The following is a 27,021-nucleotide window of genomic DNA, read 5'->3' as shown; positions in this document are numbered from 1 at the left end:
AAGATAAGAGAGAATGGAACATTGAGTACTTTTACACTTTTTTTAATATCAAGCACTTTTAGTCATTTTAAATAAGGACATAATAATTATAAAAAAAAGATTTAGATTAATTACAAAAAAAATCCCAAGGTTTTATGTGTTTTTCATTTTAAACCTCAATGTTTCAATTTCGACAAATTAAATTCTGGAATTCCATTCTTGTTTCAATGTATCTCCTCTGTTCATCTCCGTCTGTGTAATGTAACGGAGGAAATTCAAAGTGAAAAATACCGGATTTAAAGTGAAAAACACATGAAACCTTAGGGTTTATTTTGTAATTAACCATTTTTTTGTTTTTAGTAATTTTAATTTTTAAAAAAAATGGTTAATTACACAAAAAATCCCAAGGATTTAAAATGAAAAACGCGTGAAATCTTGAGATTTTTTTTTTAAATTAACCCAAAAAATTTTATTAAGTTGGAGTGTCTAACTAATCTTTTAAGGTGTAAATGGAGCACCTATTATGTCCTTCTGGCATCAAAATTCTATTTTGATGGACTTAATGAATTAAAAATTATTAGACTGTCCTTTTTTGAATTAACAAATTAAGTTGAGAGATTTTTTACCAAATTTTTCTAAATTTTACAAAATATTGTTTCATAAAATTGTTTTTGTCCTTCCCTATTTCATTTCCCTAATCTTCCATCTCTCAATTTCATTTTCCTAATCTTCCATCTCTATCCCATTTTTTCTTTGCAACTCGCTCGATTGCTATTCATCATAGTAAACCTCCATTACCACCAACCCCCCTCTCTTGCCAGTGGTAACCCTTCTCCAACCCTCCTTGCCACTACTAAGGTGGCCTTAGGTGATTTGGAACTTTTGACAAAAAATCTAGGAGACGCCTATCAATTCTAACTAATTTTTTCACTAATTATAAAAATACAATTAAACTAAAGAATTAAGTTTAAAAAGCAAATCAACAGAAAAAAACAAATATAATTTTATTTAAACTTGTACAATAATTCAACTATAAAAGGTAGGGTAAATTCTAAGCTGCCTTCTTTATGTTTTATCATTTTCTCACTTTAGTTTTTAAAATTTATTTTTTCTCACTTTAACTCTTCATGTTTCAAGTTATTCCCAATTTACTCTTAAAATTAATTTATGTCCAAAATTAGACAGAAAATGATACATTAATAGTCACGTAATATAAAATATTTTATTATATATAATTCACACTTTTAACATAAACCCAAAATTTAATATAATAATATATTTTATATATTATGTGGCAATTAATATGACATTTTTTGTCTAATTTTGAATAAAAGTTGGCTTTAAGAGAAAACTAAGAAACATTAACGACCAAAATGGGAAAAAAAAAAAAAAAAAAACTCTAAGGGCCAAAATGAGAAACTGACTATACGTAAGGGAGCAAAATGTATTATCCTATACATGTACAATCATTCAATCAAATTAAATGGGAAAAAAAATTATCTTTAATACGTTATCTTTTAAAATTTTCATCAAATTTAAATTTAATGGAAAAAGTTTGATTAGTTTTCAATTTAATAAAAAAAAAACGAATCTCTCTTAATTTGATAAAAGGATTGAAGTTGATTTTTAAACACTTTTTTACTAAATTTAAATTTGATATAAAAAATAGAGATGCTTTTAGAAAACCAAAAAAAAAAGGGGGGTAGGGGGAGGGAATTAACAATTTAGTATACATTTGTAAAAAAAAATTGAAAAAATTAGCCATGGGTCCTGTTTGAAATATGTGTACACTATTTAATCCAACAACTTTTTGAGTAGATCCAAAAGTCTTACTTTTCCCCCCTCTCTCTTTCTCTCTGTTTTTTGCCTTATTCTTTACGTTTTCCTCTTTCTCTTTTTTTTTCTGCGTTTTCCTCTCATTTTCTTTGTCGTGGACGACGACCGGTGATTACACATTTCTTTTTTTCTTTCTCTTTCTAATATATAGTCACTGGTGACCAATGACTACCATTGGTTGGGGTTCACCAGTAACCACCAACCATCGACATCAATTTGTAACTTCATCCTCACCGACGGCGAAAAGATGAATAGATCTACTCAAATCTGATGAGTAGATCTATATGATATCTGACTAGATCTAAACAAAAAATATTTGCTGAAGTACCATATTCTTTCGTTCGATTTCTCAATTTTTCTACATTTTTTTTTGTTACACAAGTCTATTTTTTTGTTTTAATGGAGAAAATTTTCAAATTCTGAATAAGTTGTTTTCGAGTATTAGTTACAGGCGGTGAAAACCGTAAAATTTTACAGTTTCAATTTTTTTTGGTGCTGGAATGAATCATGGTTAAAAACTGTAAAATTTTACAGTTTCATAATATTCTTTAAAATTGTAAAATTTTTACAGTTTTATAACATATTTTTTCAGTTTGATTAATAAGGATAATAGATTTTTGCTCTGAAAGTGTAACATTTTACAAACTTGTTTTTCAGTTTGATCAATATTGAAGATTATTTGTTTAAACCCTACAAAAATTGAAAAATAACATATGTTTTTGCCATTGTTGCTGTTTTTTGTCGTTACATTTTTTTTATTATTTTAGTTTATCAATATTTAGCACACTTTGCTATGTTTTTTTACTTTAATTTCTCTATTTTTTTTTTGGACAATATTCTGGACATTCCAGTGAGTCTCTAAGGATGTTTTTAACGCCTAGAGAACGTTTTGAACATTCCAGTGACTTTCATTGGCGTTCATAACAGTCCGGTGAATTTCCGGTGACTTCCCAGCAATACTTCGGCGACTTTCCAGCGATACTCCGATGATTTCTCGGTTATGTTGTACATTCTAGCGAGTCTCCGGTGACCATCAGACGGAAGCTCAACGGTAGTGGGATCTAACAGCATCCATAATTTTTTTTTAAAAAAAAATATAGGACTTTTTGGTAACAATTAAAAATATATAGGACTAATTGGTACAAGTATTTTGTTTTGCGAATAGATGTGTTTTGAACTTTGTATATTGAACTTATTGGTAAGTTCCCCAAACAAAATCTATATTAAGAGCGTCTCCAATATTTATTTTTTTCTTTTATCAAATTTAAATTTGATGAAAGAAATTCAATTTTAGTGCTCCAACATTAACATCAAACTAATATTAGATTAAAGATTTTTAATTTTTTTTATTATTAAATTGAGCATGTCTGAAGCCTTTTATCAAATTACTTTATCAAATTACTGTACCTAGCTGTTGGGAGCATACAGCGAACAATCTATTCCTTGTTTTAGACTTTTAATAAATTTACACTAATCGAATGATTGACCGAACATCCTCCCGATTATCTTTTCGATCGACCAATAATTTGACAAAAAATGAAAAAATTTCTTTAAAACGGTCAAGATGATATGAAACTTTTATTCAAATTTAAAAAATAAAAAAAATAAAAACGTGGCCTCAATGAGTTCGACTTTAAAACGTTTACTTTAACAGTTTCAATTGCCGCCAAAAATTTTCCCGGCAAAAGACTGGTTAATTTCGGGCGCGCGTAATGGAAACCTCAAACCCAAAAAACACAACCCTCCAATTTTTCTGTTCCCGCCATTCCTCTCTCTCTATCTCTTTCTCTCAATCAATAAAATGCACAACCAAAACCACCATTACTCCTCTATCTTTGTCTCTCTCGATTGCCCAATCCAACATCAATTCGAAGACCCCCCAAAATGGATATCACAGACATAGCCAATAAGCTAGGCCTCTCCGACTCCAAGCACGTCATCCGAAAAGCCGCCGAGCTCCGCCGCCTCTCCGACATCCAATTCGACTCTTCCGTCATCGGAATTGTAAGTCTCTCATCATTTTCACCCCTCCCCATTGTTTGGATTTGTATTTTAGATTGCTGACTATGAAAAATTGTGCTTGTCATTCGCAGGGTGAGATTTGTAAGGCCATAATTTGCTTAGAAATCGCTGCTACTAGGTATGTATATCTGAATGACTGTCTATTTGTATATATATATGCATTGATTGGTTTCTGTTGATTGTAGGTTTGAAGTTATGTGTGATCGACAGAGCGCGATAAGGTTGAGTGGGATGTCTGAGAAAGCCTACATTAGGTCCTTCAATGCAATGCAGAATGGTCTTGGTGTCAAGTTGGTTCCTTTTTCTTCTTCTCTTCTTTTATTTTGTTGTTTGTTATGTTTCATACTTTGTGTTTATTGAGATTTGACTAACATCTGGAATCTTTGTAGGAACAAGCTTGATATCAGAGAACTGGGTATTCAATTTGGATGCATTCGGCTCATCCCTTTTGTCCAGAGAGGTTTATCTCTGTAAGACACATTGTCCTTGATCATAACAAGCACTTCAATTTGTTTTCAATCAATGTCTATTTGTATTCACTTGTATGCTTAATTGGTGTTCGACGAAATGCTTAGACCACATATGAGATCACTGGGTGCTTTTGTTTGTTAGATAGACAATTATTTGATTGTGCATTCAATTGAACAATAGGACGTTTTGTTAATGATGATCGTAGGATAAACATTCGGCCTAGTTTTTTTTTTTTTTTTTTAAATTTTGTGACCCCTTTTTATAAGACTTGTCGAATTGTCAGTGTATGATCAAGTTATCTATGTTGGAATGTCAACTTGGAGATGCTTGCTATTAACTGATAGTTGTTTATTTGCCAGATACAAGGATCGTTTTCTTAAATCATTACCGGCTACCCGTAGGGCCAGTGCCGACTTCACTCGGCCTGTGTTTACTGCTGTAGCATTCTACTTGTGTGCAAAGAAGCATAAGGTACCTAAAGCTCTCTCTCTAGATCTCTGTCTTTCTCACACACACACATGTGGCATGGGGGTATTTGGGGAGTGGTTTGATTATGTTTTTCAACACGTTGGAGTTAACTTTAATTCTTATCTTTTGCAGCTCAAGGTCGATAAGATTAAGTTAATTGAGCTCTGTGGTACATCGGAATCTGAATTTTCCAGTGTAAGCAACACCATATCTTAAATGCATAATCATTTGTTGACATCTAGATTTTCTTGGTTAAAAATTTTAGTGCTGATACCAATTGACTCTAAAATTGTAGGTGTCCACCTCGATGAAGGACCTTTGCCATGATGCCTTTGGGATATCAAAGGAAAAGAAAGATCCAAGGGATGTGAAAGGGAATAGAGGTGACTTTTTGTTATTGGCCTTTCTGTTCACCTTCTTAGCATGTGCTTGCTGCAATTTTTGTCCATGGGGTTTACTTGATCAGTTATCAGATTTAGTGATCTCAAAATCTATGCCTCATCTTGAACTCATTTTGCAATTTACCTTGTGGATGGTAGACTTGCTGGATGCATTACCAGAAAAAAGGAGATGTGAGGATGGTGGTTATTCATCTGATGATGGAAAAGAGGTACTTATGAGAAATGCCTCTTAACGATTTTGTTTTCTATGTATTAGCAATGCCAATTTATTTGATTTTTAGATGGTGTTATTGTGAAGAAATTGATCATTAAACTCTGATAGATTAAGGTAATGAGTGTACAAAGTCTGTCATACAGTTGATATAACTGAATTAATACATTCTACAAAGCTAGCCCTGTTTCCTTGTTGACTTCTTGATATATTTGTTCTGAATTGGTAGGGACACCAGCTCCAAACTGTGTTTTGTCTGTTTTACCATATGTTACTGCTAGTTTAAACTAGGAGTTTGATCTTGTTTACCTTGACAAACCTAGTAGATTCATCAATTTTTTTTTTTTTTTTTTTTTTCCCCAAAGGGGTTCTGTAGACCCAAACAAACTGACTACCTAATGGGGAAGACCTCACCATACAAATCCAAGTTCAGTAAATACTAGATAGCAGATGACAACACATGATTGGCTACCATGCCCTGATTCATTAAAAGAGCTTCCCTTGCCAACAAGTCAGCACATCCATTTGCCTCTCACCAATTTGGTTTTTTGTATGACCTGTTGGTTTGGGTTTCTCCCCTGCAAAACCAATAAACAAGACCAAGGCACTACAAAACTGTTGATGCAAGGCTAAACTGACAATGCATGACCTATATTTTGCAGAACCCAATAGAAGGTTCTTTTCATGCCAATAGTCACTACGTCTTGATTCATGTTGGCATTTTTCTTGTCTCAGAATTATATTCTGAATTCTTCATGGTGTAGTGTATCACTTTTATGTTGGAGGGAAGCATTGCATCTAAAAAAATTCAGATCTAGATAGTGCCCCATGTAATCATTTGTATCCTTTATGTTAAGGGCAACCCAAATGGTAAAATTGTTGGGGTATGGAAACAAGGTTAACTACAATAGTCCTACTTGTTGACCTGGCAAAGGATAACAGATGCAAAACCAGTCTTTTATTGCTGATGTCTAATCTTTCAAGCCTGTTTTTTTATCAGCTTGGGTATGTGCTTGTGGATGCATCTGTTGGTATGATGTTGCTTTCTTTTTGCTTCATGGTTTCGGTTTCTTTTTCTTTTTCTTTTTTTTTTATTTATTTTGGAAATATGCAAGTGCCAAACCTTCACTTTTTTTAACTTTGGACAGGTTGCCAAAGCTTTTATCCAAAATGTTAGTAATGAAATGTGCTATCATTTTTAGCAATTAATATGAAAGAATTTTATTTATGAATTGAGCCAAGATGGAACAATAAGAATTTGCAACAAATAAATCTATTATATGCTTTGCTATCTCACCTAAAAACCCTCTTTCTATTTCCCCAAGCTTGTTGGCTTTCCGGTTCTTATCTTCAGACTCAACAAGGCCAAGGCTGCTTTTGTCATTGGTAGATGTTTATAGGATGGACTTGCAATGCCCATCCTTGGCTTTGATGTTCTCTTCTTTCAAATTAATGATACTAGTTAAAAAAATCAGATGTCGGCAAAACAATCATTTTATGCATTTATCTCATTTATTATAAAGTATCTTTGTTAACTTTTTGATGTAGTGCTCTTACAAATCTACATCTTAACTTGAAGTGGGAGAATAGCTGATTTACTAAGTTTACTCGTGCACTCATAAATCAGGACTGCTATGTTAAGTTTCTGACCTAACCAGATGTTATTGATGTGATATGTTCACAGCTTTCATGTTACAAGAAGCGTAAGTGTACAGAGAAACATGCTTATGAGGAATGGAAATCTAATGTTATTGAGTCTAATAACCACAGCAAGGCAAAAGGTATTGGTCTTTCCTTCTGATTTTCTTGTAGACAAACAATGGTATTGTTTGCCCCTAAGATTATTAGGCAGAGTTATTGATTAATTATTGTTGTCTTCTGCCAGTTCGTACTAAGCGAACCAAGCAAGCTCGGCTCAATTTTATGAAAGAAGTTCCTGAAACGCAGGAGGTAGGGGCTATGTGAGACTGGGAGAGGGATGTCCTTTCTCCACCAAGTTTTGGGTTGATTTTGCTGAAGTTTGTTTTTATTTTTTTTCTACACAGGAGAAACTGTTATAGGCTGATCAATATTTTTTGTTAGTTCCATTCAATAATTTTGATGATTTACAAGGATTATGAATGGGATTGACAGCATATGCTGCTGCAATGTGATGGTTGACTTTGTATAGAATGAAAATTATTGTATATGCTTACAAAGTGTTTTTAATTCATTTTTATCCGTGTTGACACAATTAGAGAAATACAAAGGTTTATTGAATAATATTGTGTATATAACCTAATACAATACAATGAAGACCAATATATATAGGCAAGGAAGAGTGATGGACAAGAAATAGAATCTTAATCTTACTGTATAATGTAAATCCTAATCCTAATATACATTTACTAATAGTCTCCCTTAAACTCAAGATGGTTTCAAAGAGATCAATTGGAGTTTGGAAAGTAACTCATGAAAATGACCACAAAGATGAGTTTTAGTAAATAGATTAGCAACTTGAGGAGCGGAAGAAACAAATTAGAGTTAGATAATTCCACTATTGACATGTTGACGAATGAAATGACAGTCAATTTTGATGTGCTTGGTGCGATCATGAAAAATATCATTATGAATAATTTGAATGGCACTATGATTGTCACAATGAAGAGTAGTAGCAGTGGGATGAAGTACACCTATGTCTTTAAGTAGCCAACGAAGCCATAAAAGTTTTTGAGTGGTGTTAGCAAGAGCACGATATTTCGTCTCAGTACTTGACTTGGAGATAACAGTTTGCTTTTTACTTTGCCAAGAAATCAATGAACTTCCAAGAATGAAACAATAACTAGTAGTAGAGCGAAGGTTAGTGAGATCATCGGCCTAGTCAGCATCAGAATATGCACATAACTCAAGGGGAGTATGAGCAGAGTAATGAAGTCCATGAAACAAAGTATCCTTCACATAGCAGAGAATATGAATAACGGAAGCATAATGAGTAAATTGTGGAGCAGATAAAAACTGACTAACAATGTGAACCACATGAGAGATATTAGGCCGAGTAACAGACAAATAGACCAAACTACCCACTAATTGTCGATATAGAGTTGCATCAGAAAGAAGAGTACCCTCTAAAGAGGTAAGACGAACATTGTACTTAAGCGGGGTAAGAGCAGTCTTACTATCCATGAGACCAGTACGAGATAAAAGATCAGATGTATATTTGGCTTGAGTGAGATACAAGCCACTTGGAGTAGAAGAAATCTCAAGACTAAGAAAATAATGAAGAGAACCCAGATTTTTCATCTTAAAATGAGAGTTGAGAAAATTTTTCAGATCATGAATGCCATCAAGATCATCACTAGTACTAATCATATCATCAACATAAAGCAATCGAAGTGTAATGCCACAAGCCGTCTTTCGAATAAAAAGAACAGAATCATAGGAGCTTGAAGAGAACCCAAATTGAGTAATGGTAGTATTGATTATTGACTTGGAAAACCAAACACGAGGAGCCTGCTTTAGGCCATAGAGAGCACGACGAAGGCGATAAACAGTATCTAGAGAATGCTCATAGCCCGGAGGAGGTTGCATGTAAACTTCTTTAGTCAGGTCACCTTTGAGAAATGCATTCTTGACATTCATCTGAGATACATCCCACTGACTTGAGGCAGCAATAGCAAGTAAATTGCAAACAAATGTAAGACGGGCAACAGGAGCAAAGGTCTCCTCATAATTAATACCATATTACTGAGTGAAGCCTTTAGCAACAAGACGGGCTTTGTAACATTCAATTGTACCATCAGAATGAGTTTTGATTTTATAGATCCATTTACAACCAATAGGAGTTTTTCTAGGAGGAAGAGCAACCATATCTTATGTATGTGTCTTATGTAAAGCATGTAACTTATTTGCCATTGCTTGCTGCCAAAGAGGATTAGTGCAAGCTTCATGATAGGTATGAGGTTCATGCTAACTTAAAATGGTAGAAAAACAATGATAATCTTGTAAATAACCTAGCTGTTTAGATACCCATTTCGAAAGAGGGACAAGAGAAAGAGCTTCAGGAGAGTCACTGCTAGAAGAGTGAGGAGAGTCTGAAGAACTGGCAATATCAGTACTCTTAGAAGATGGTAACAGAACAAGATCAGCAGGCAGAACAAGAGCATCATGAATAGTCAGGGAACCACTAGATGGAGAGGTATCTGTAGAAGCATCATCAGGAAAAAGATCAATGGAATGATCAATGAAATATGAGTTGGTGGAAGGTGAAGGAAAAGAGAATTTGGAGATGGAGGAGAACATTTTGTGTTCCCAAAAAATGACATGACGAGAGATACGAAGACGGTGAGAGACAGGATCCCAACATCGAAACCCTTTATGTTCTATGCCATAGCCTAAGAAACAACACAATCGCGACCGTGGTTGTAACTTGGAGCATTCATGTGGAGGAAGGAGAACAAAACAAGCACACCCAAAGACTCGAAGTTCTGTGCAAGAAGGAGATGCACCATGGAGACGTTCATATGGGGTTTGATTATTAATGATAGGAGATGGGATATGGTTACTAGTGTAAATAGCCGTAAGGGCAACTTCACTCCAAAAACGTTCAGGACAAGAAGAAGAGATGAGAAGAGCTCTGACTATATCAACAATGTGTCTATGCTTGTGTTCAGCACGACCATTTTGTTGGGAGGTGTGAGGACAAGAACGATGGGGAAGTGTACCATACTTACGAAGAAGTTTTAAAAAACTAATCTCTTTATATTCTTGAGCATTGTCAGATCGGAAAACTTAAATAGAATAACCAAATTGAGTTTTAATCATTTTAACAAAATCAAAATAAGTTTGAGGTAACTCAGAACATTGTTTTAAAATATAAATTGAAGTGAATCGGGAATAATCATCTACAAAAATGACAGTATCTAGAGCCCCCCATTGTGGTAGTGGGAAAAGGACCCAAACATCAGAGTGAACTAAATCAAATGGAGATTTTGAAACTGAATTACTTGTATTAAAAGACAAAGCTGGATGTTTAGCAAGTTGACAAGATTGACAATCATTGTTATAATTAGAAGAAATAGAGCCTAAATTGCCACTAGATACTAAAGTACGTAGCCGACCAAAAGAAACATGCCCTAATCTAGAACGCCAAAGATCAAGAGAGGGGGTGGATGTGACATGTTGAGTAGTAGGTGTAGAAGACGGTAGATGAAAATTGATGAGCTCATATAGACATCTAGTTTTATGCCCTATCCCAATAGTCTCTCCTGTCCGTGGATCCTGAACTTGGCAACTAGAGGAGGAGAAGAAAACAGTTAAACCAAGTTCACAAAGTTAACCAACAGATATAAGATTTAGGGTGAAGGCAAGAATATGATAAGCATCAGAGAGAGACATAGTAGGGGTAGAGACACTACCAATATGACTAACAGACATGTGAGTGCTATCAGCAGTATGAATAATAGGTAAAGTACTAGAAGAAGTAAAAGAAGAAAAAACAGTGGAATCTGATGTCATGATTTCAACATGCAGAATCAAAAAACCAAGAAGAGCTACCTGAGGTGACACATAAGGCAGTGTTATGAGAGGTACCAGAATGGGCTTGTTGAAGCATGGCCTCCATATCATTCTAAGAATAATATGGAGCAGATGGATCTATAGGAGGAGTGGAATCCATAACATTAGCAGCAGCAGTAGAATGAGAGGTAGGCTTATACCAAGACCCTTGTTTATAGCGACCCCCTCTTGAGTTCCCAGATGGGGGGTTATTCCGAGATTGTTTTTGAGGACAGTGATGCTCAAAGTGACCAGGTCCTTGTTTGTGACAAGTACGACAATCCCGAACTGGACAATGAAGAAGAGAATGACTAAAATTGAGACCTTGATTCTGACAATACTGACAAATCTGAGTGAAGGAACCAAAAGGAGTCTTTGTGTGAGGAACAACAAGAATGGTGTCAGTAGCGGTCTTGAGAATACCAAGACGAGTCTCTTCGAACAAGAGTTTAGTCACAGCTTGTTCCAGAGTGGGTAAAGGATCCTAGTGTAATAGAAAAGCTTAGACAGACTCAAAATCAGGAGTGAGAGCCATAAGAAACTCAACCAAGCGGTCTTCATCACGATAATTAGCAAAAAACTAGGCATCTTTGTCATTAACCCAAACAGGCTCACAAATAGAAAGTTGATCCCATAAACTATACATGGATGATAAGCCTAACGTTGACATGAAGACTAATTCGAATCTGATACATATGGAAAAGCCTAGTTGTGCGATATCAGTCTTTGAGAAAGTCCCATATAGATTTAGCAGGAGTAGGGTTGGTATCAGTTTGAAATCGCCCAAATTGGAGATGAATTGAAGTAGTAGAGGTGTTCCAAAACCAAGTAATGATACGATAATTTTTCCATCCCATGCATCCAAGTGGTCAAGAAATTTGGTTTCAATTTCATACACAGCTGGGATTGGTTTCGTCAGTTCTCCAATAATAATTCGCCATAATTGTCAACCTTTAAGAAAGGCAGACATAGCTTAAGACCAGAGAAGATAATTGGTGCGATCAAAAATCATAGAAATTGGTTGAGTAGAGTTGGAGCGATCCATTTATGTAGAAAATACAAAGAGCAGTGCAGAAAATAGGCGAATCTAAAAAAAGTAGAGGTGACCACTGAACTTAAACGGGGTGAAAACGGAGTGAACTAGCCAAAAAATTGAATAGGATGACATCAGTAGAAGCAGCAGACGCTAGGGCTGATGTCAGCCAAGAGGTGCGCCGCTGACGTCAGTAAAAGGTGTGAGGAGTGTGATGCGCTAGGAGTGACGTCAGCGAAGGCAAAGAGGCGCACGTGTGAGAGAAGCGTACGGCGTGGACCTTCAGCAAAGGGTGCGTGGAGGCACGTGTTGAGATTGGTGGCGTGTTGTCAGATGCGCCATGGGAAAAGGTGGCATGTGATGGCGCGTGCAGAGGTTTTTCTGAGTGAGGTTGGCGACGACGAAATCGTCTTGAGGAGAGGAAGGGTGTGGTTACTTTATTTTGTGATTACGGTCAATGATGAGAGAGTCGTAAGGTACCAACAGATCAGGTTGATTTGATGATACACCAAAAAATTGTTACTGGTGGCTGACAGTGTCGGTGAGGGAGCCAAGGAGCAAGGTTCAGAACCTGTGCTCTGATACCATGTTAACACAATTAGGTCATGTTTGTTTGGGTGGACATGAGCTTGGGATTGGACTAATAGTCCAATAAAATTACTAATCCAATGTTTGATTAAACAATTAAAGTACGGACTAATTATTTTAAACTTGACTATTAGTTAAGATAGGATACATAATCCAATAGATTTGTACCCCTAGGACTATTAGTCATGGGAATGCTAATCCAGTCCGCCCAAACAAACATGGCCTTAGAGAAATAGAAAAATATATTGAATAATATTGTGTGTATATCACTTAATACAATACATTGAAGGCCCATATATATAGGCAAGGAAGACTGATGGACAAGAAAGAGAATTCTAATCCTACTATATACTGTAAATCCTAATTCTAATATACATTTACTAACGATCCGATTATAAACAATTTATAGTTGATTTTCTATCTTTTAAAATCACAGATTTCTTTATTAATTTATTGAGGGCGACAGAATTTCTTAATTTAAACAGGTGTCATCAGAAGTCACCAATTCAGATGACTAGAATTGAATCCCAAAGCGTAAGCTACAAAAGGATAATTTTAATGGTTCCATTTCATTTGACCTGTTTAGCAGGGCATTTTTTCAGATTTCCCTGCTGAAACTTTGTATTTGTCCATTTCAAACCAAACTGTAGACGGATTTTAACTATTGCTGCTAGCCCATTCTATTTATACATTGTTGTTTGGTAATTGATATTGGTTTTTCTGTTTATTTCGGTAGAAAATTTTTTTGAAAAGTTTTTCTTAGATAATGTTTTAATGCAGAATACATACATATATATATATATATATATATTTGGTTGCAATCTTAAAGCAATTGTACTAGCAATTGTATTATTGGCAATGGCGGTGGTGGTGGTGGAGGTGGCAGCGATAATAGTAGTGTGGTGCTAAATAAGATTTTAGTTCGAAGAATATTTTTCAACTTTTAATCGTGGGAAACATTTTTTTGTCTAAATAAGTTCTCCGTTGACTATGGAAAATATTTTTAGTTGACTTTTGCATTTCGTTATATTACATACTAAAAAATATAGATAGTGTTTGGTAGAGTTTTATAACTATGACTTGAGAATAGAATTGTATTTTGAGTTTGTGAGTTTTGGAATTATGATTTGAAAAGAAAAAATTTGTTTGGTTATAAATTTTAAAAACAATTTTTAATTGAGTTTTGAATTTTTGATGTGACATGAAATGAGAAAAGTTGTTTGTTTATGAGTTTTGAAAAGAATTTTTAAAACTTAATTGAAAAACTTATAATTCATAACCAAACATACAATTCAAAATTTTATTGAAAATTCTATTCAAAACTCATAACTAAATTCTTTTCAAAATTCAATTAAAAAAAATAATGTCATTTTGGTCCAAAAAAATAATTTCTATATTTAAAAAATATAAAAAACAATGATAATTTTTTTTTTCCCTAGGTGGTGATACTGTTCCGGACAACCGGGTAGACCAAAAATTCAAAAATTGTCTGTTTTACTAAGCATGTTTTCAAAATATATTTTGAAATTAATTTGAAATCACGACTTGAAAACTCAAGCCAAATATAACATTAGAATGTAAGGGTGAAATTAATATTAGAAAACTCTACTAAACACAGATATATTTTTAATTGAAACAAATAATAACACATAGTAATACTTTCTTTTTATACTTTTAGAGAAATTACCAACAAAAAAATCTTAGAATTTGATCCCGATAATAAATTAAAACTTAACTTTTAAATTGTTTCAATTTAATTCCTAAACTTTTACAATTATATCAATTCTAACCATTTAGTAAGAGCAATTTAGACACTATCTAAAAAAAAAATAAATGAAAAGCAATTTAGACAATGTAACCATTTTTTGTCGGTAGTATTGTATGGCGGCGGCGGTTATAGATTGGGAAGGGAATGAGAGATGACAATGAGCTGAGTATCGATGGATGGAGGGGTGGCAAGTAAGGGTGAGAGGTGGTTATTAACGGAAAGGAAAATTTTATTTATACATAAAATTTATATAAAAAAATTGATAAGAATGATGTGATATTGTCATTATTATAAATAAATATTCATCTTTAATGATGTTTTGTTTTAAAGTGAAAGATTTATAATAAATCACATGATCATGTATGAATTTTTAATTCCTATAATATTAGCCTGACAGTTTTTTACGAATTATAATCAATAAATACAAACAGACTCCTATAATTAGCACTATTTTAAAAATTCATGAGTTAAATTAAAATAATTAAAATATTAAAATTTAATTTATTACTGATATATCAAACTTTAATTTTTTTTCTCTCAAATATTTCTTTTGATTTTTTTATTTTTATCTTCTCTGTTACCAACCCAATGAAAAATATATTTGGTCACGATCAACACAACGAAAAATGTATGATTGTTGTTCTTGTCATGCCATTGATTTATTTTAGGCGATTTTTGCAAGGAAAATTTACATGCCAGTATATATTTTAAAAAATATTTATGAAATAATGATAAATTTTAAAAATATTAAAATATGAAGTAATAAATTTTATCATCAATCAATAATTAAGTTTTTAAAAAATCATTGAGTAATAAATTTTTTTTTTAATTGGTGGAATAGTGGACCTAATCATATAGAGGCAATCTCTGGGTTAGATTTTATAAGGAGTCGAGTTTTCAGATGTCACCCTAAGATGATTATTACATAATAAAGTCACTCAACTATATAGGTAAGTCACAAATTCATACAAAAGTAGAAATTCAAACTCATATTCTTAATACTGGGGGTTGGTTTGGCATAAACTAAATAATACAAAAGTCAAAAAGTCACTATCTTATTTAAGTCACATCATTTTATTTAAATCACATCACCTCTCTAACACATCATATCAAACTCAACCCAAACCCAACCCATATAAGTAAAAAAGTGTACTTTTTTAGAACATCTCAAACCAACCTTAGTACGAGGCACAAACAAGCAAAAACAGGAGGTCCATTATATAGGGGCAATTTGAAAAGTTGGTAAAAAGTCAATTTTTTGGCTTTTTATCAACTTCTTCCAAAAAACCACAAAAAAGTCATCAAAAAAGTAAATTTTTTTGTCAAAAATTTCACTAAAAAAATTAAAAAACTAATTTTTTTTTATCAACTTTCCAAAACACTCCATAAAAGATTAGCTCATTCAACTGTCGATACAATACAAGGATAATATAATATAATTCAGGGTGCAATACTTTTATCATTTGGGTTGGTGGTGACCTAACTTTTTTAGTCAATCTTCTTTTGGTTCTCCTGCCAGCCAGCAAATGCATAAACAGAAATGTGTTACATTACATATATTACATTATTGTAGCAACTGCCTCCTCTCCTTCCGACAACATTTTAACCAAATTAATTATAATTATATTAATATATATATTAAATATGACCCAAACCGATCCTGAATAATATTATGATGATGAATTTTTTTAATAATAATTTACTTATTATGTGACGCGAATTTTATCTGCATTATGATATGAAAGTTGGAGTTTATTGTATGGTGGTGGGTTTGTAGAGAGAGACGAGAGAAAAGAAAGAAATGAGAGTTTAAATAGACATACTCTCTCCGTCCTAAAATGTTAGTTTCTTATTTTATTTTTTATTGTCCTAAAATATTAATTCCTCTTCAAAAATTAAGTACAAAAATAATATAAATTTTTTATTTTGTCATTCTTTTAAATTAATAAACAATATAAAAAGTACAACTATGACATTGATATTTCCTAAAAAATATACTATCAAAAAGATAATTTTAGAAAATTAACTTTTTTAAAGTACAATAATTATATTATAAAAAAAAAATTTGATTCTCTAAAAAAAAAATCATTATTTTATTACGGAGTGAGTATGAAAAATGATGAAAGGAGAGATTTGCATCGGATTTGACCAAAAGAGTTTGAAGTTCGAGGTTGGAATAGACTTGGCCGCTAGTGCGGAGCTCAAACATCGAACCTCTCAGCCTCAATTGTTCAAGCGGAGCTCACTGCCACTCGTACGCAGGGGCGTAGTTATGTAGGTCTAGAGGCGTCACATGTCCCTGAGTTTTGAGATTTTTCTTTTTAAGATAAAGAAAAATATTTTAAATAAAAAATTTATAAAAATATTATTTAAAACTAAATGTCAATTGACATTTTTAAAATTATAAGAATAATAGTGATTATTTTAATTGAAAATAAAGAGACTATAATAAGTCATATTATTATTTATAAAAATTTTAATATAATGGTGATATCTATCATTATTGACATGTATACATAATTAATTTCAAGAAAGATATGAAATTTATTGGATTGTTAGTTACATTTGACATGTAGAGTTAATCCTTCATGTGTTTCTATCCATTCATAAATAAAATGACCACTATATAAATTATAATCAAGTAACACATTTTTAATTATAAAAAATAAAAAAATTATAATAAGTCATAATTAATATCAGAATGAGTCATAACTAACTATTACTTGATATATAGTCATAATCAAAATAACAACCACAAGAAATTATAACTAAATTATATCTAACACTATAATGTGTTCTAACTAAAAACCACGAAGATCATAATTGCGACATATGATATACATTTTTTTTTGCGATATGTTTTATAGAATTTCTCTACTAAAATATATTTTCTGTCTCAACTTATCTTCTTTTTAATTATCCAATCCACCTATAAAATAGTTACTTCCCAATATTTGTATAAAATTTAATCTCAAATTCTTCAATTTAAAATTCACATTTATCCAAATGAACTCTTAATATTTAAGTTTAATAATATTTCATTATTGTTTATTATAAAAAAAAATTAATATTGTCATTAATTTATGCCCCCTCTTCACTAAATTCCTAATTACGCCATTGCTCGTACGCCCACCAAGGTTGTACGCGCAGTGGCTCTTGGGCAGTCCTGTGACATCCCAAAACATATATTAGCACCGCATAAATAAATAAAGAATGTTTAATTTTATAATTATGTATAATAAAATCTAATTAGATTTAAATTAAAAGTTATTATTTTTTATCAACAAAAAATGATAATATAATGTTGTTTGGTCACTTTGGGCTCCCCTCAATCAATCAGACAATTATATATATGTTATTTTATATTTTATTATATAATAATAATAATAATAATAATAATAATAATAATAATAATAAGAAAAATGTTTGGGAGCACTAATTAGTGCTCCCACTAATTAGGTAGCAGTGGGTCCCGTCATTAATGATGTGATGTTTTAGTCTTGGAGTTGTATTTTTTTTTTTTTTTTTACTTTTTTAATGTATTAGTGCTATTAGTGGTGATATTTTTAATGGGATAAATCATTATTGTAATAATAATAGAAAGAAAGAGAAGAAAGATAGAAAGAAAGAAAAGGAAGCAAAGAGAAAGAAACAAGGAAGAAAAGACACAACAAAAAAAAAAAAGAAAAAGAAAAGAAATGAGTTGCAATAAAAAGGCAGGAAATGTGCGAAATGGGGTAGGTGCTACAGCACCGTGCTGTGACAGCAAAACGGGGTCGTTTAATTTATTTAAAAATAAAAAAAAAAACACAAATTTGGATCACACGTGCCTCTTTTGCCACTGAATAGGTTTAGGTCGACTTTAGGAATAGTTTAAGGCCCGTTTGTTTTGGGAGATAGAATGGAGAGAATTGATAGTGAGGGGATTGATAGTGAGGAATTATTAAATTATTTTTATATAAAATAATAAAATAAATAAAAAATATACAAAAATAAACATTATATTTAAAAAAAATTCCCAATATATAAAAAATAAAAAAATTTCTAATCCCCTTACTATTTTTCTAATACCATCTCTACCTCCTCCTTACCAATCCCCCTTCCTCCTCCTTACTAATCCCTTGGGATTACTAATCCCTTCCATATCTCTCAAAACAAACACTCCATTCTCAATCCGCTCCTCACTACCAAACCCAATTCCCTTCCCATAACCCCAAACAAAAGGGGCCTAAAACAAATAAAAAAAATAAAAAGAAAGAAAGGGCCTGTGACCACGTTTTTTCATTTAGTATAAAATTATAATTTTATATTTAGGGTTCGCTTTAGGAAAAAAAGAAGAAACTTTAATATCTACGAAGAATGTTTTTTTACCATTGTCACAGAAATTCATTATCAGCCTCCATCGCCAATCCTCACTCATAACACCATCTCATGCACAATCACTCTCTTATTTCAGGTATTATAGATTGTTTATATACATATATATATATATATATATATATATATATATGTATGTATGTATGTGTATGTATAATTTATATATGTGTATGTTATTATAGAATCCACACCCTATATGCAAATATAAATATCATAACTAAAAATAATAATTATTAGTCATAATCAAAGATCACATAACCTTTTCAATTATAATTAAAATAATAATCAAAATAAGTCAGAATTAATATCACAATGAGTGATAATTACGGATGGAATCAAGATTTCATTGTCGGAGGGGTCAAAAGATAAATAATTTTTTTTCACCAGATACACAAACACACATGTATATAGAATATGATATATAAATTATATATATACATAGAAAAAAAATTAAATACCGTAGAAGCAATCTCTAATTGGATGAAGAATTTTTTTTTTTGTGCAAAATAGAAAGATAATATAAGTTGAGAGAATAATGAAATATATATTTTTTGTATTGGGGGTCCTTTTATGTATAAATTGATATATATATTTTTAAAGTGCTATGACAAATAATATTTTTCATAGAAATAGGGAGTCATGACCTTCCATGATCTTCTCTTAATTTCGTCACTGATCATAACCAAGTTATAATTAATACTATAATAAGTTATAATCCAAAAGTGATGTGCCTTATAACATTTTTTTATATATCTTACATGTTTATATTGTGATAGTGATGCTTGTAGTCAAAGGAAAAAAGAAAAACAAAAAATAGATGTGAAATTGTTGGTTTGAAGGCAAATCTTGATTTTATTTATTTATTTATTTTTTGTGTGTGAAAATTGAGCTTGTTTTTGCTAGGTTTGAAGTTCATGCAATTTATTAATTACTTCTTCCAAACAAAAAAAAAATGTTAATTACTTGCATAGATAGTAATGAATCAACTTGTGCATATATTTATATTATTATAAGGAATGGCTAAAAATTAGTGAATAGTTAAAGCAACAATTAATTGTAGAGCTTATTTTAATTAATTATGAAATATAATAGCAATTCGTTCATTATGTTGTTAGCTTCATTTGTACAACTTTTTAACAATTATCTTGCTTTTGAAGCAAAAAATCGAATTAATTTTTGTGTATATTCATTTGTACCACTTTTTAACACTTCTCTTTTTATTTTATTATCAGCTTATCGTTATTAATGGAGGTTAATGGACTTGAAAGGAGTATAGAAGATAATGCTAGATTGTTAAAAGAGCACACACCAAGTCTTGGAACTGAGTTTGAGTAAGAGGAAATTGCATATCAATTCTACAATGAATATGGAAGAATTATGGGATTTAGTATTAGAAGAGATTACCATACGAAAAGCAAGAAAAATGGTATAATGGTTAATAGAAAGTTTGTTTGCTGTAAACAAGGAGAAAAAAATAAACGAAGTGAAATGGTAAAACAACCTCGACAAGACACAAGAACTAATTGTAAAGCATTAATGTATGTCTCTTTAGATCGGGAATTATCAAAATGGGTTGTTACAAAGTTTGATGATAACCATAACCATATTATGCATCTTCCTTAATGTTCTTATATGATGCCATCTCAAAGAAAGTTTTCTGAAGCTCAAGGTATAAATATGGAATTAGCTGATGCTACTGGTTTATCACTCAAAGCATCACATGATCTCATTAGTACTCAAGCAGGCGGGAAGGAATTTGTAAGATTCACGTGAGAAGACCAAAAGAGCTGCTTGCATGTAAAAAGACAAAGAGACTTGCAATATGGTGAAGCATGTACTCTGTTGAGATATTTTCAGAAGCAAGCTGCTAATAATCCATATTTTTACTATGCAGTTCAATTGGATGTTGATGAAATGATAGCCAATATTTTTTGGGCGGACCATCAGATGATTATAGATTATGAAAATTTTGGGGATGCTGTTTCATTTGACACAACATTTCGAACAAACAAATAGTATCGACCATTTGCTCTTTTTACTGGCTTTAACCATTTTAGAATGACAGTGATTTTTGGTGCCGCTTTACTATATGATGAAACCACAGCATCATTTGAGTAGTTATTTGAAACTTTCTTGCATGCAATGTCGGGAAAAAAGCCCAGTACTATTTTTACAGACCAAGATCAAGCAATGGCTAAGGGAATTTCTTATATCATGTCTAATGTTACTCATGGATTGTGTACTTTTCACCCAATGCAAAATGCCTTGAAGCATTTGGGCTATTTGTACAAGGGCAACTCAACATTTGGAAGTGACTTTAAAGCTTGCATTTTCGGATATGAAGATGAAAATGACTTAGTTAAAGCTTGGAAATCTTTGCTTATTAAATACAACTTGGAGGAGAATACATGGATGAAGAAAACTTGGGAACTTAGAGAGAAGTGGGCACATGTGTACATGAAATGGTCATTTAATGCAGGTATGCGAAGCACCCAACTCAGTGAGAGCTTGAATGCAAAATTTAAAAAACACTTAAAATCTGACCATAATATTGTTCAATTCTTTACAAATTTCGATCAAGTTGTTTTAGACAAGCGGTATAATAAAAGTTATGCTATTTATCAATCTAGACAAAAGTTACCAAGAATAAAAATCAAGAGTTGTCCCATGTTAGTTCAAACCGCGAAACTATATACCCCTCCTATCTTTGACTTATTCCATGGCGAGTTTGACAAGTCTCTTTCTTGTCAAGTAAGGAAATGTTGTGAGTTAGAAGGAGAAATTAAATATGTGATTGGTTTGTATGGAGAAGATAGAGAGTATATTGTGATGGGTGCAATGGAGTTTGATAATTTAGGAGGCAAAATGCTACAAAATGTTCGTTGTACTTGTCAAAAATTTGAGAGTTTTGGAATTTTGTGTGGTCATGCGATTAAAGTGCTCCATCAGATGAATGTTATGGAAATTTTCGATAGATATATACTAGTGCGATGGAGACTAGATGCAAAGGATTGTTCATCTAAAGACAAAAAAGTTATAGTGAATGAGGTTGATCCCAAGTTGGTGATATCAGCGCGTTATAGACATCTTTGTCCTAGAATGGTAAAATTAGCAGCTCGATCATTTGAATATGATACCGTATATGAGTTTGTGGACAATAGTATTTATGATTTGTGTGTAAAAGTGGACAATATGATCATTTCACAAAATAGCTCAAATGTTTCAAGTAGTGGAGGCTCCATTGACATAGGATTAAATGATATTGATCCAAATTTTGAAAGAGATAAGGGTTTGAAAAAGAAAGACAATGTACAAAAGAGTGGTGGTAGATTAAAGCCTTGGCATGAAAAGATTGGAAAGAGGACAAAAGTTGTTTCACGACCTTCCATCACTCAGGTATTAATCTTATTTAGCTAAGTAATTTTTATATTTTATATTTTTATTTATTTATCTTACTTTGTGCAATGTACTTATAAATACTTCATAACATCTGTAGAATATTGACCAATGCAACAACAATATAGATGTCTAAAATTCATCTTCAAACCAACCACATGTGAGTTTTTCTTTTATTTTTATTTACAATATATGGTGCAAATGTAATGATAATGACACTTTGTATTTACTTATAATTATTTAGGATGTTCATACACCTTATTGGTCACAAATGATGAATTTTGGGTATAATCTTTTGACGCATGACGTTAATTGTCCACCATCACACCCACAGTCGGTGCTTTTGTCTTCCCAAGTATCATATAGTCCATCAATTTCTCAGGTATTTAATATACTTACAGTTGAAAATAAAAAATAGTCAATAAATTTTATTCTAAATACATTTGCTTATATACAATTTTCTTCTAGGAAATTTCAGTTGATCCAACAATGCAAACTCCTATAGAGGCTTCGTCATGTTTGGACAAGGATGAATTTGTTAATTTCTCTAGCAATTCATAACCACCCCCACAAAATTAAAAGAGATGACATTTGATTAACATATAACTATTGCCTTATCATTATTGTAATTTTTTACTTTCCAGAAATATTGGGCTCGATCATATTATTGTTTATTCATTTTAATGATTTTGAAATTTAAATTTTGGATGATTTGGTATGTGAAGGAATTAGATTTACAATGATATTGAATATTGAATTTGTTAGTTGGTTCACAATTTAAATTCAACTTTATTTTTTTATTTTTGATTTAATTTAGTTGTTATACAATTTTATATATATATATATATATATATGGTAGCTACATGTACTTTTTGTATTATATTGTTGTTACATGTTATATAATTGAAATACCATTTGTTTTAAGTGCTTATATTTCAATATTGGCTTTCTTTTAAAATTTAAAGCAAATTAAATCGGTAGTTTCTAAATTTTGTTACTTGTGTCGTACTGGTCCTTACACTTTCAATGGGCTCAATTTTGATCCTTAAATTTTTAGATTTTTGTGTCAATTTTGTTTAATTGATAATGACATTAGGATTTTTGACAAAAAATAATTAATAAGTTGGTTGACGTTAACTTAGTAAATTAATAAAATTTATCCTTATGTGATACATATAGCTCATATGCATATTTTTCATAAATAAAAAAAATAACAATTATAATGAATTGAATTAAATTAAATTAGGACAAAATAAAAATATATATATATCCTGTGTGATTCAATTATTTATTTATTTATTTATTTTAAAGCTTTTGCTAAAGTCAACTTAAATCTAAGGCCTAGTTTGGAAAGACTAAATAAATGCACTTTTTGACTTTTTTTGTATTACGTGTAGAAAAAATAGAGAGGAAATGTTGATTGATGTGACCCAAAAAAGATAAAAAGATGAAATAAGTGCACTTTTTCCTTTGTAGCCAAACTTGGCCTAAATGCTCTTCTACACCAAAGGAGGCCATTCCATTCTGGGTGTAGTTCAAATTTTTTTTTTTATTTAAATAAATTAAACGACCCCGTTTGCTGTCACAGCATGGTGATGTGGCAGCACGTACCCTGTACCCGGAAACGTGAGCCACAGGAATTGTGCTCCAACGTGGTAAGGAAAACTCACCTATAAATAGGTGAGTTTAAACTGAATGAAAGGAAAGGGAAATGAAACGACTGAGAGGCATAAGAAAGAGAGTGAGCCGGGAACGGAAGAAAAGTTACGGATCAATATTGAGATTAGTTTTATTATACGTTGAGTTATCATAAATTATTTTTATAAAATTTGTTTTTGTAAATTATATTAATTTTTAAAATATATTATTTGTTAAATGAATTTTATTTATTTAAAAAAGAAACCTATAGATATAATTATTTTTTAAATGTGTTGTTAAACAATTATTTGTATATAATCATTGATCTTGCGATAGTCTCATACTTGGGGACCTTAATATCCATTGGCACTCTGACGGTCTTATGCTTTGGGAGATTTTAATATCCATTGGCTTTCTGACGGTCCCATACCTTGGGAGACTTTAATATTTTTTAGCTTTCTGAATTGTTACTTTATGTGACACCTTGTTCTGCTCTGTTGTTACTTTAAGTGACCCTCTATTTGTTATGGATCCACTGACCGTCTGTTATGTTCTGTTGTCACTTTTGTGACCCTCTGAAGGTCCCATGTCTGGGGACTCAAATATCTGACCCTCTGAAAGTCTCATGCTCGGTGACTCAAATATTTGGCCGTTTGAAAGTCTTATGCCTGGGTACTCAAATATTTAGCCCTCTGAAGGTCTCATGCCCGGGGACTCAAATATCTGGTCTTCTGAAGGTCCCATGTCTGGGAAACTTAAATATCCATTGACCATTTGTTTTGTTCTGTATCGTGATTATAATTATTTTGCTTATATGATTTATGTATTATATGTTTGAAACAAACTATTTTCTATTTAGCCTGAATAATTATCCATGGTGATTTTTATACCATTATGCTCTTAGCATAATATTTTACACTTTGCCATGTGCTTATAGTTGTTAACTACTTTCAGTTAATGTGTCAGGAACCATGCGTGGTGTAGCCACAAGGCACTTGTAATCATAGTCCAACTTTGACAAAGTAATTAAATAGAAACCCCAATGTATATGTTTTTGTTATAATTAATTAAACATTTGGGTATCCTTTTACTTTACTCTACTACACTATTAATTTGTTATGACTTTAATTTTTATCTTGTTACAACACCGAACTTCCAAATACCAAGTTTGGACCGTGACAAGTCTACTATTAAATGGCTACTCGGGTGGCCAAATTCCTAGGTAGATTTGTGTGTAAAGGTGTTTCTAAGTTCTTGTTAGGCCCAAAACAAATTTCATCAAAATTGGTGCACGCTAAACAATGTCAATCTCAACTAAACCAATCTAAACAAGTTACAGACAAGATTTGAAAATTTATGGGCATTCACACAAGTGGTCACAAACCGATTTTAAGACCTGGAGCATCACATCTTATTTTTGAAAAATGTTTGATAACTCAAATTTTTATAGCCGTCGTTTTGAGACATTCAAACTATTCAAGCGCATGAAAATTCGAGCTATCAAGCATTGTCTTTTTTTTTTTCAGAAAATGTTTTCTTATGTTTGATTGCGTACTTGAAATTAATGTATTAATGGTTGCATTAGTGGTGGTGATAGTAACGCTAGTCAAGTGGAGGTATTAGGGGGTAGTGGTGAATGTAGTGGTGCGGTGGTGGTGATGGTAGTGGTAGCGGCAGTAGTGGTGGTGGTGGTGGTAGTAATGAGGTAGAGATAGTAGTGGCGGTAGTTGTGAGGTGGTAGATGTGGTAGTAGCTCTGGTGGTGGTGAAGGTGATAGAGTGGTGACAATGTGGTGACATTGATAAAATTTTAGTTTGTAAAATGTTTTCCATCTTTTAAAAGTGAATAATATTTTTTTACCAAAATAAGCTTATTTTTTTATTAACAAAAGAAAATATTTTCCGTTGACTCTTATTTTTCGTTGTACTAAATGATAGAAAATGCAAAAAATATTTTTTGAAAAATATTTTCCATTTAAACAAATAGAGCGTAAATTTTTATTAGAAATGTCAACAACAAACATTAAAAACGGATGAGTTTCTAAAACTTTAAAACAAATTTGTATTAAAGAAAAGAAAATGTTAAAAGCAGTTTTTAAGGTTATTAAAAATATGTATAAATAAAAAATATATAAAAATATCTAAAAATATTTTAAGATATGTGTAATATATACTGAATTTATAAATAATTTAACATTGCATAATTTTATTGATAATTTTTAAAACACTCATTAGGAAGACTTTAAAAAGAAAATACAAATTTCAAATAATGTAAGTGTAATATATCCAAAAAGGCTATTATAACTAAAGAAAAAAAACTTATAGAATTATATATTTTTTGAGTTATAATTAAAAAAAAATAAAGTTATAATTTAATATTACATCTCATGAGTTATAATTAGAATATTGTCATAATTAAATAAGAAGTCACAATTAAGAGTGTATATGATATATATTAAAATGAAAATGATTGATAGCTCGAATTTGAGTTTGTCCGAACGCTTGAATTTGTGCATATTAGTCTATCGTCTGGGGACGACCGGTGAAACACTTGTCTATCACAATTGTCAGCCTTGTCGATCGTGAGTGTTAACTTATTTCCGAACGATCGGCAAACCAAAATTCAAACGATTTGAGCAAATCAAAATTCAGATGACGTAGCATTACTCGTATTAAAATTTCCAAATATGGGTTGATTTAAAAAGATGATTAAAAGTAGACTTTTTGATTTTTTTTGAATTTTTTTAAAAAAACGTGTAAAAAATATAAGGAATGATGTGATCTAGAATAAATTAAAAATTAAAAAATGACTTTTAACCAACTTCCTAAATAACCCATATCAATTATTTTTTGAACCAAACAAGTCACAATCAAGTGGGGCCACCTCACAGTGGCATATCATCATGGAAAACATCCACGGACAACATTGATGGTTTAAAATTATCAAGTAGAATAATATTTAGCAATTAAGAAAAAAAATATCATGAAATGCATTATAAAGATTTTTTATTATTTAATTAGTATATGGTATTTTATTATTTGTATAATTTAAAAGTGAAGAATCTTTCATGATTATTTCATGATATTTTTTTTCATAATTCTTAATATTACTCTATGAAATATATAATACAATTAGAATAATACTATATACATCAATTAATATATTAATTAATATACCGATTGATGATATTACATAATTTAAGAAATTTTTAATATTTATAATATAATTAATGAGTAAAGTCATACTGATTAATACACTAGTTAGTTAGGCCTCGTTTGGGGAGTGACTATTTTAGTCAAAA

General features: G+C 31.5%; 2 protein-coding genes across 2 annotated transcripts; both read left to right on the top strand.

Annotated features, from left to right (window-relative positions):
• The first annotated feature begins 3,477 nt into the window (after positions 1-3,477).
• Positions 3,478-7,600, top strand: ORC6 (origin recognition complex protein 6). Its single transcript, XM_028231669.2, has 11 exons — positions 3,478-3,819; positions 3,909-3,955; positions 4,023-4,127; positions 4,227-4,307; positions 4,668-4,779; positions 4,909-4,971; positions 5,072-5,159; positions 5,316-5,386; positions 7,073-7,169; positions 7,274-7,338; positions 7,434-7,600. Exons 1-11 carry the CDS (start codon positions 3,700-3,702, stop codon positions 7,446-7,448), a joined length of 864 nt encoding a protein of 287 aa, XP_028087470.2. The 5' UTR covers positions 3,478-3,699; the 3' UTR covers positions 7,449-7,600.
• Positions 7,601-20,876: 13,276 nt separating this feature from the next.
• Positions 20,877-22,643, top strand: LOC114288190 (protein FAR1-RELATED SEQUENCE 5-like). Its single transcript, XM_082895240.1, has 3 exons — positions 20,877-22,082; positions 22,327-22,464; positions 22,551-22,643. The coding sequence occupies exons 1-3, from the start codon at positions 20,877-20,879 to the stop codon at positions 22,641-22,643; spliced, it is 1,437 nt and encodes a 478-aa protein (XP_082751366.1).
• Positions 22,644-27,021: the final 4,378 nt, after the last annotated feature.

The sequence above is a fragment of the Camellia sinensis genome, chromosome 11 (assembly GCF_055761805.1).
Source record: "Camellia sinensis isolate YWXY chromosome 11, ASM5576180v1, whole genome shotgun sequence".
Taxonomy (NCBI): Eukaryota; Viridiplantae; Streptophyta; class Magnoliopsida; order Ericales; family Theaceae; genus Camellia; species Camellia sinensis.
This window is presented reverse-complemented; position numbering and strand designations above follow the sequence as displayed.

What these genes read in the sequence shown, in the direction of transcription:
- LOC114288190 (XM_082895240.1), top strand. Translation starts at nt 20,877, where the DNA reads ATGGCTAAGGGAATTTCTTATATCATGTCTAATGTTACTCATGGATTG. An exon ending in CACGACCTTCCATCACTCAG is followed by an intron (nt 22,083 to 22,326) that starts GTATTAATCTTA and finishes ATAATTATTTAG; the next exon opens with GATGTTCATACACCTTATTG. An exon ending in ATAGTCCATCAATTTCTCAG is followed by an intron (nt 22,465 to 22,550) that starts GTATTTAATATA and finishes ATTTTCTTCTAG; the next exon opens with GAAATTTCAGTTGATCCAAC.
- ORC6 (XM_028231669.2), top strand. Translation starts at nt 3,700, where the DNA reads ATGGATATCACAGACATAGCCAATAAGCTAGGCCTCTCCGACTCCAAG. An exon ending in CGGAATCTGAATTTTCCAGT is followed by an intron (nt 4,972 to 5,071) that starts GTAAGCAACACC and finishes CTAAAATTGTAG; the next exon opens with GTGTCCACCTCGATGAAGGA. An exon ending in TAACCACAGCAAGGCAAAAG is followed by an intron (nt 7,170 to 7,273) that starts GTATTGGTCTTT and finishes GTCTTCTGCCAG; the next exon opens with TTCGTACTAAGCGAACCAAG.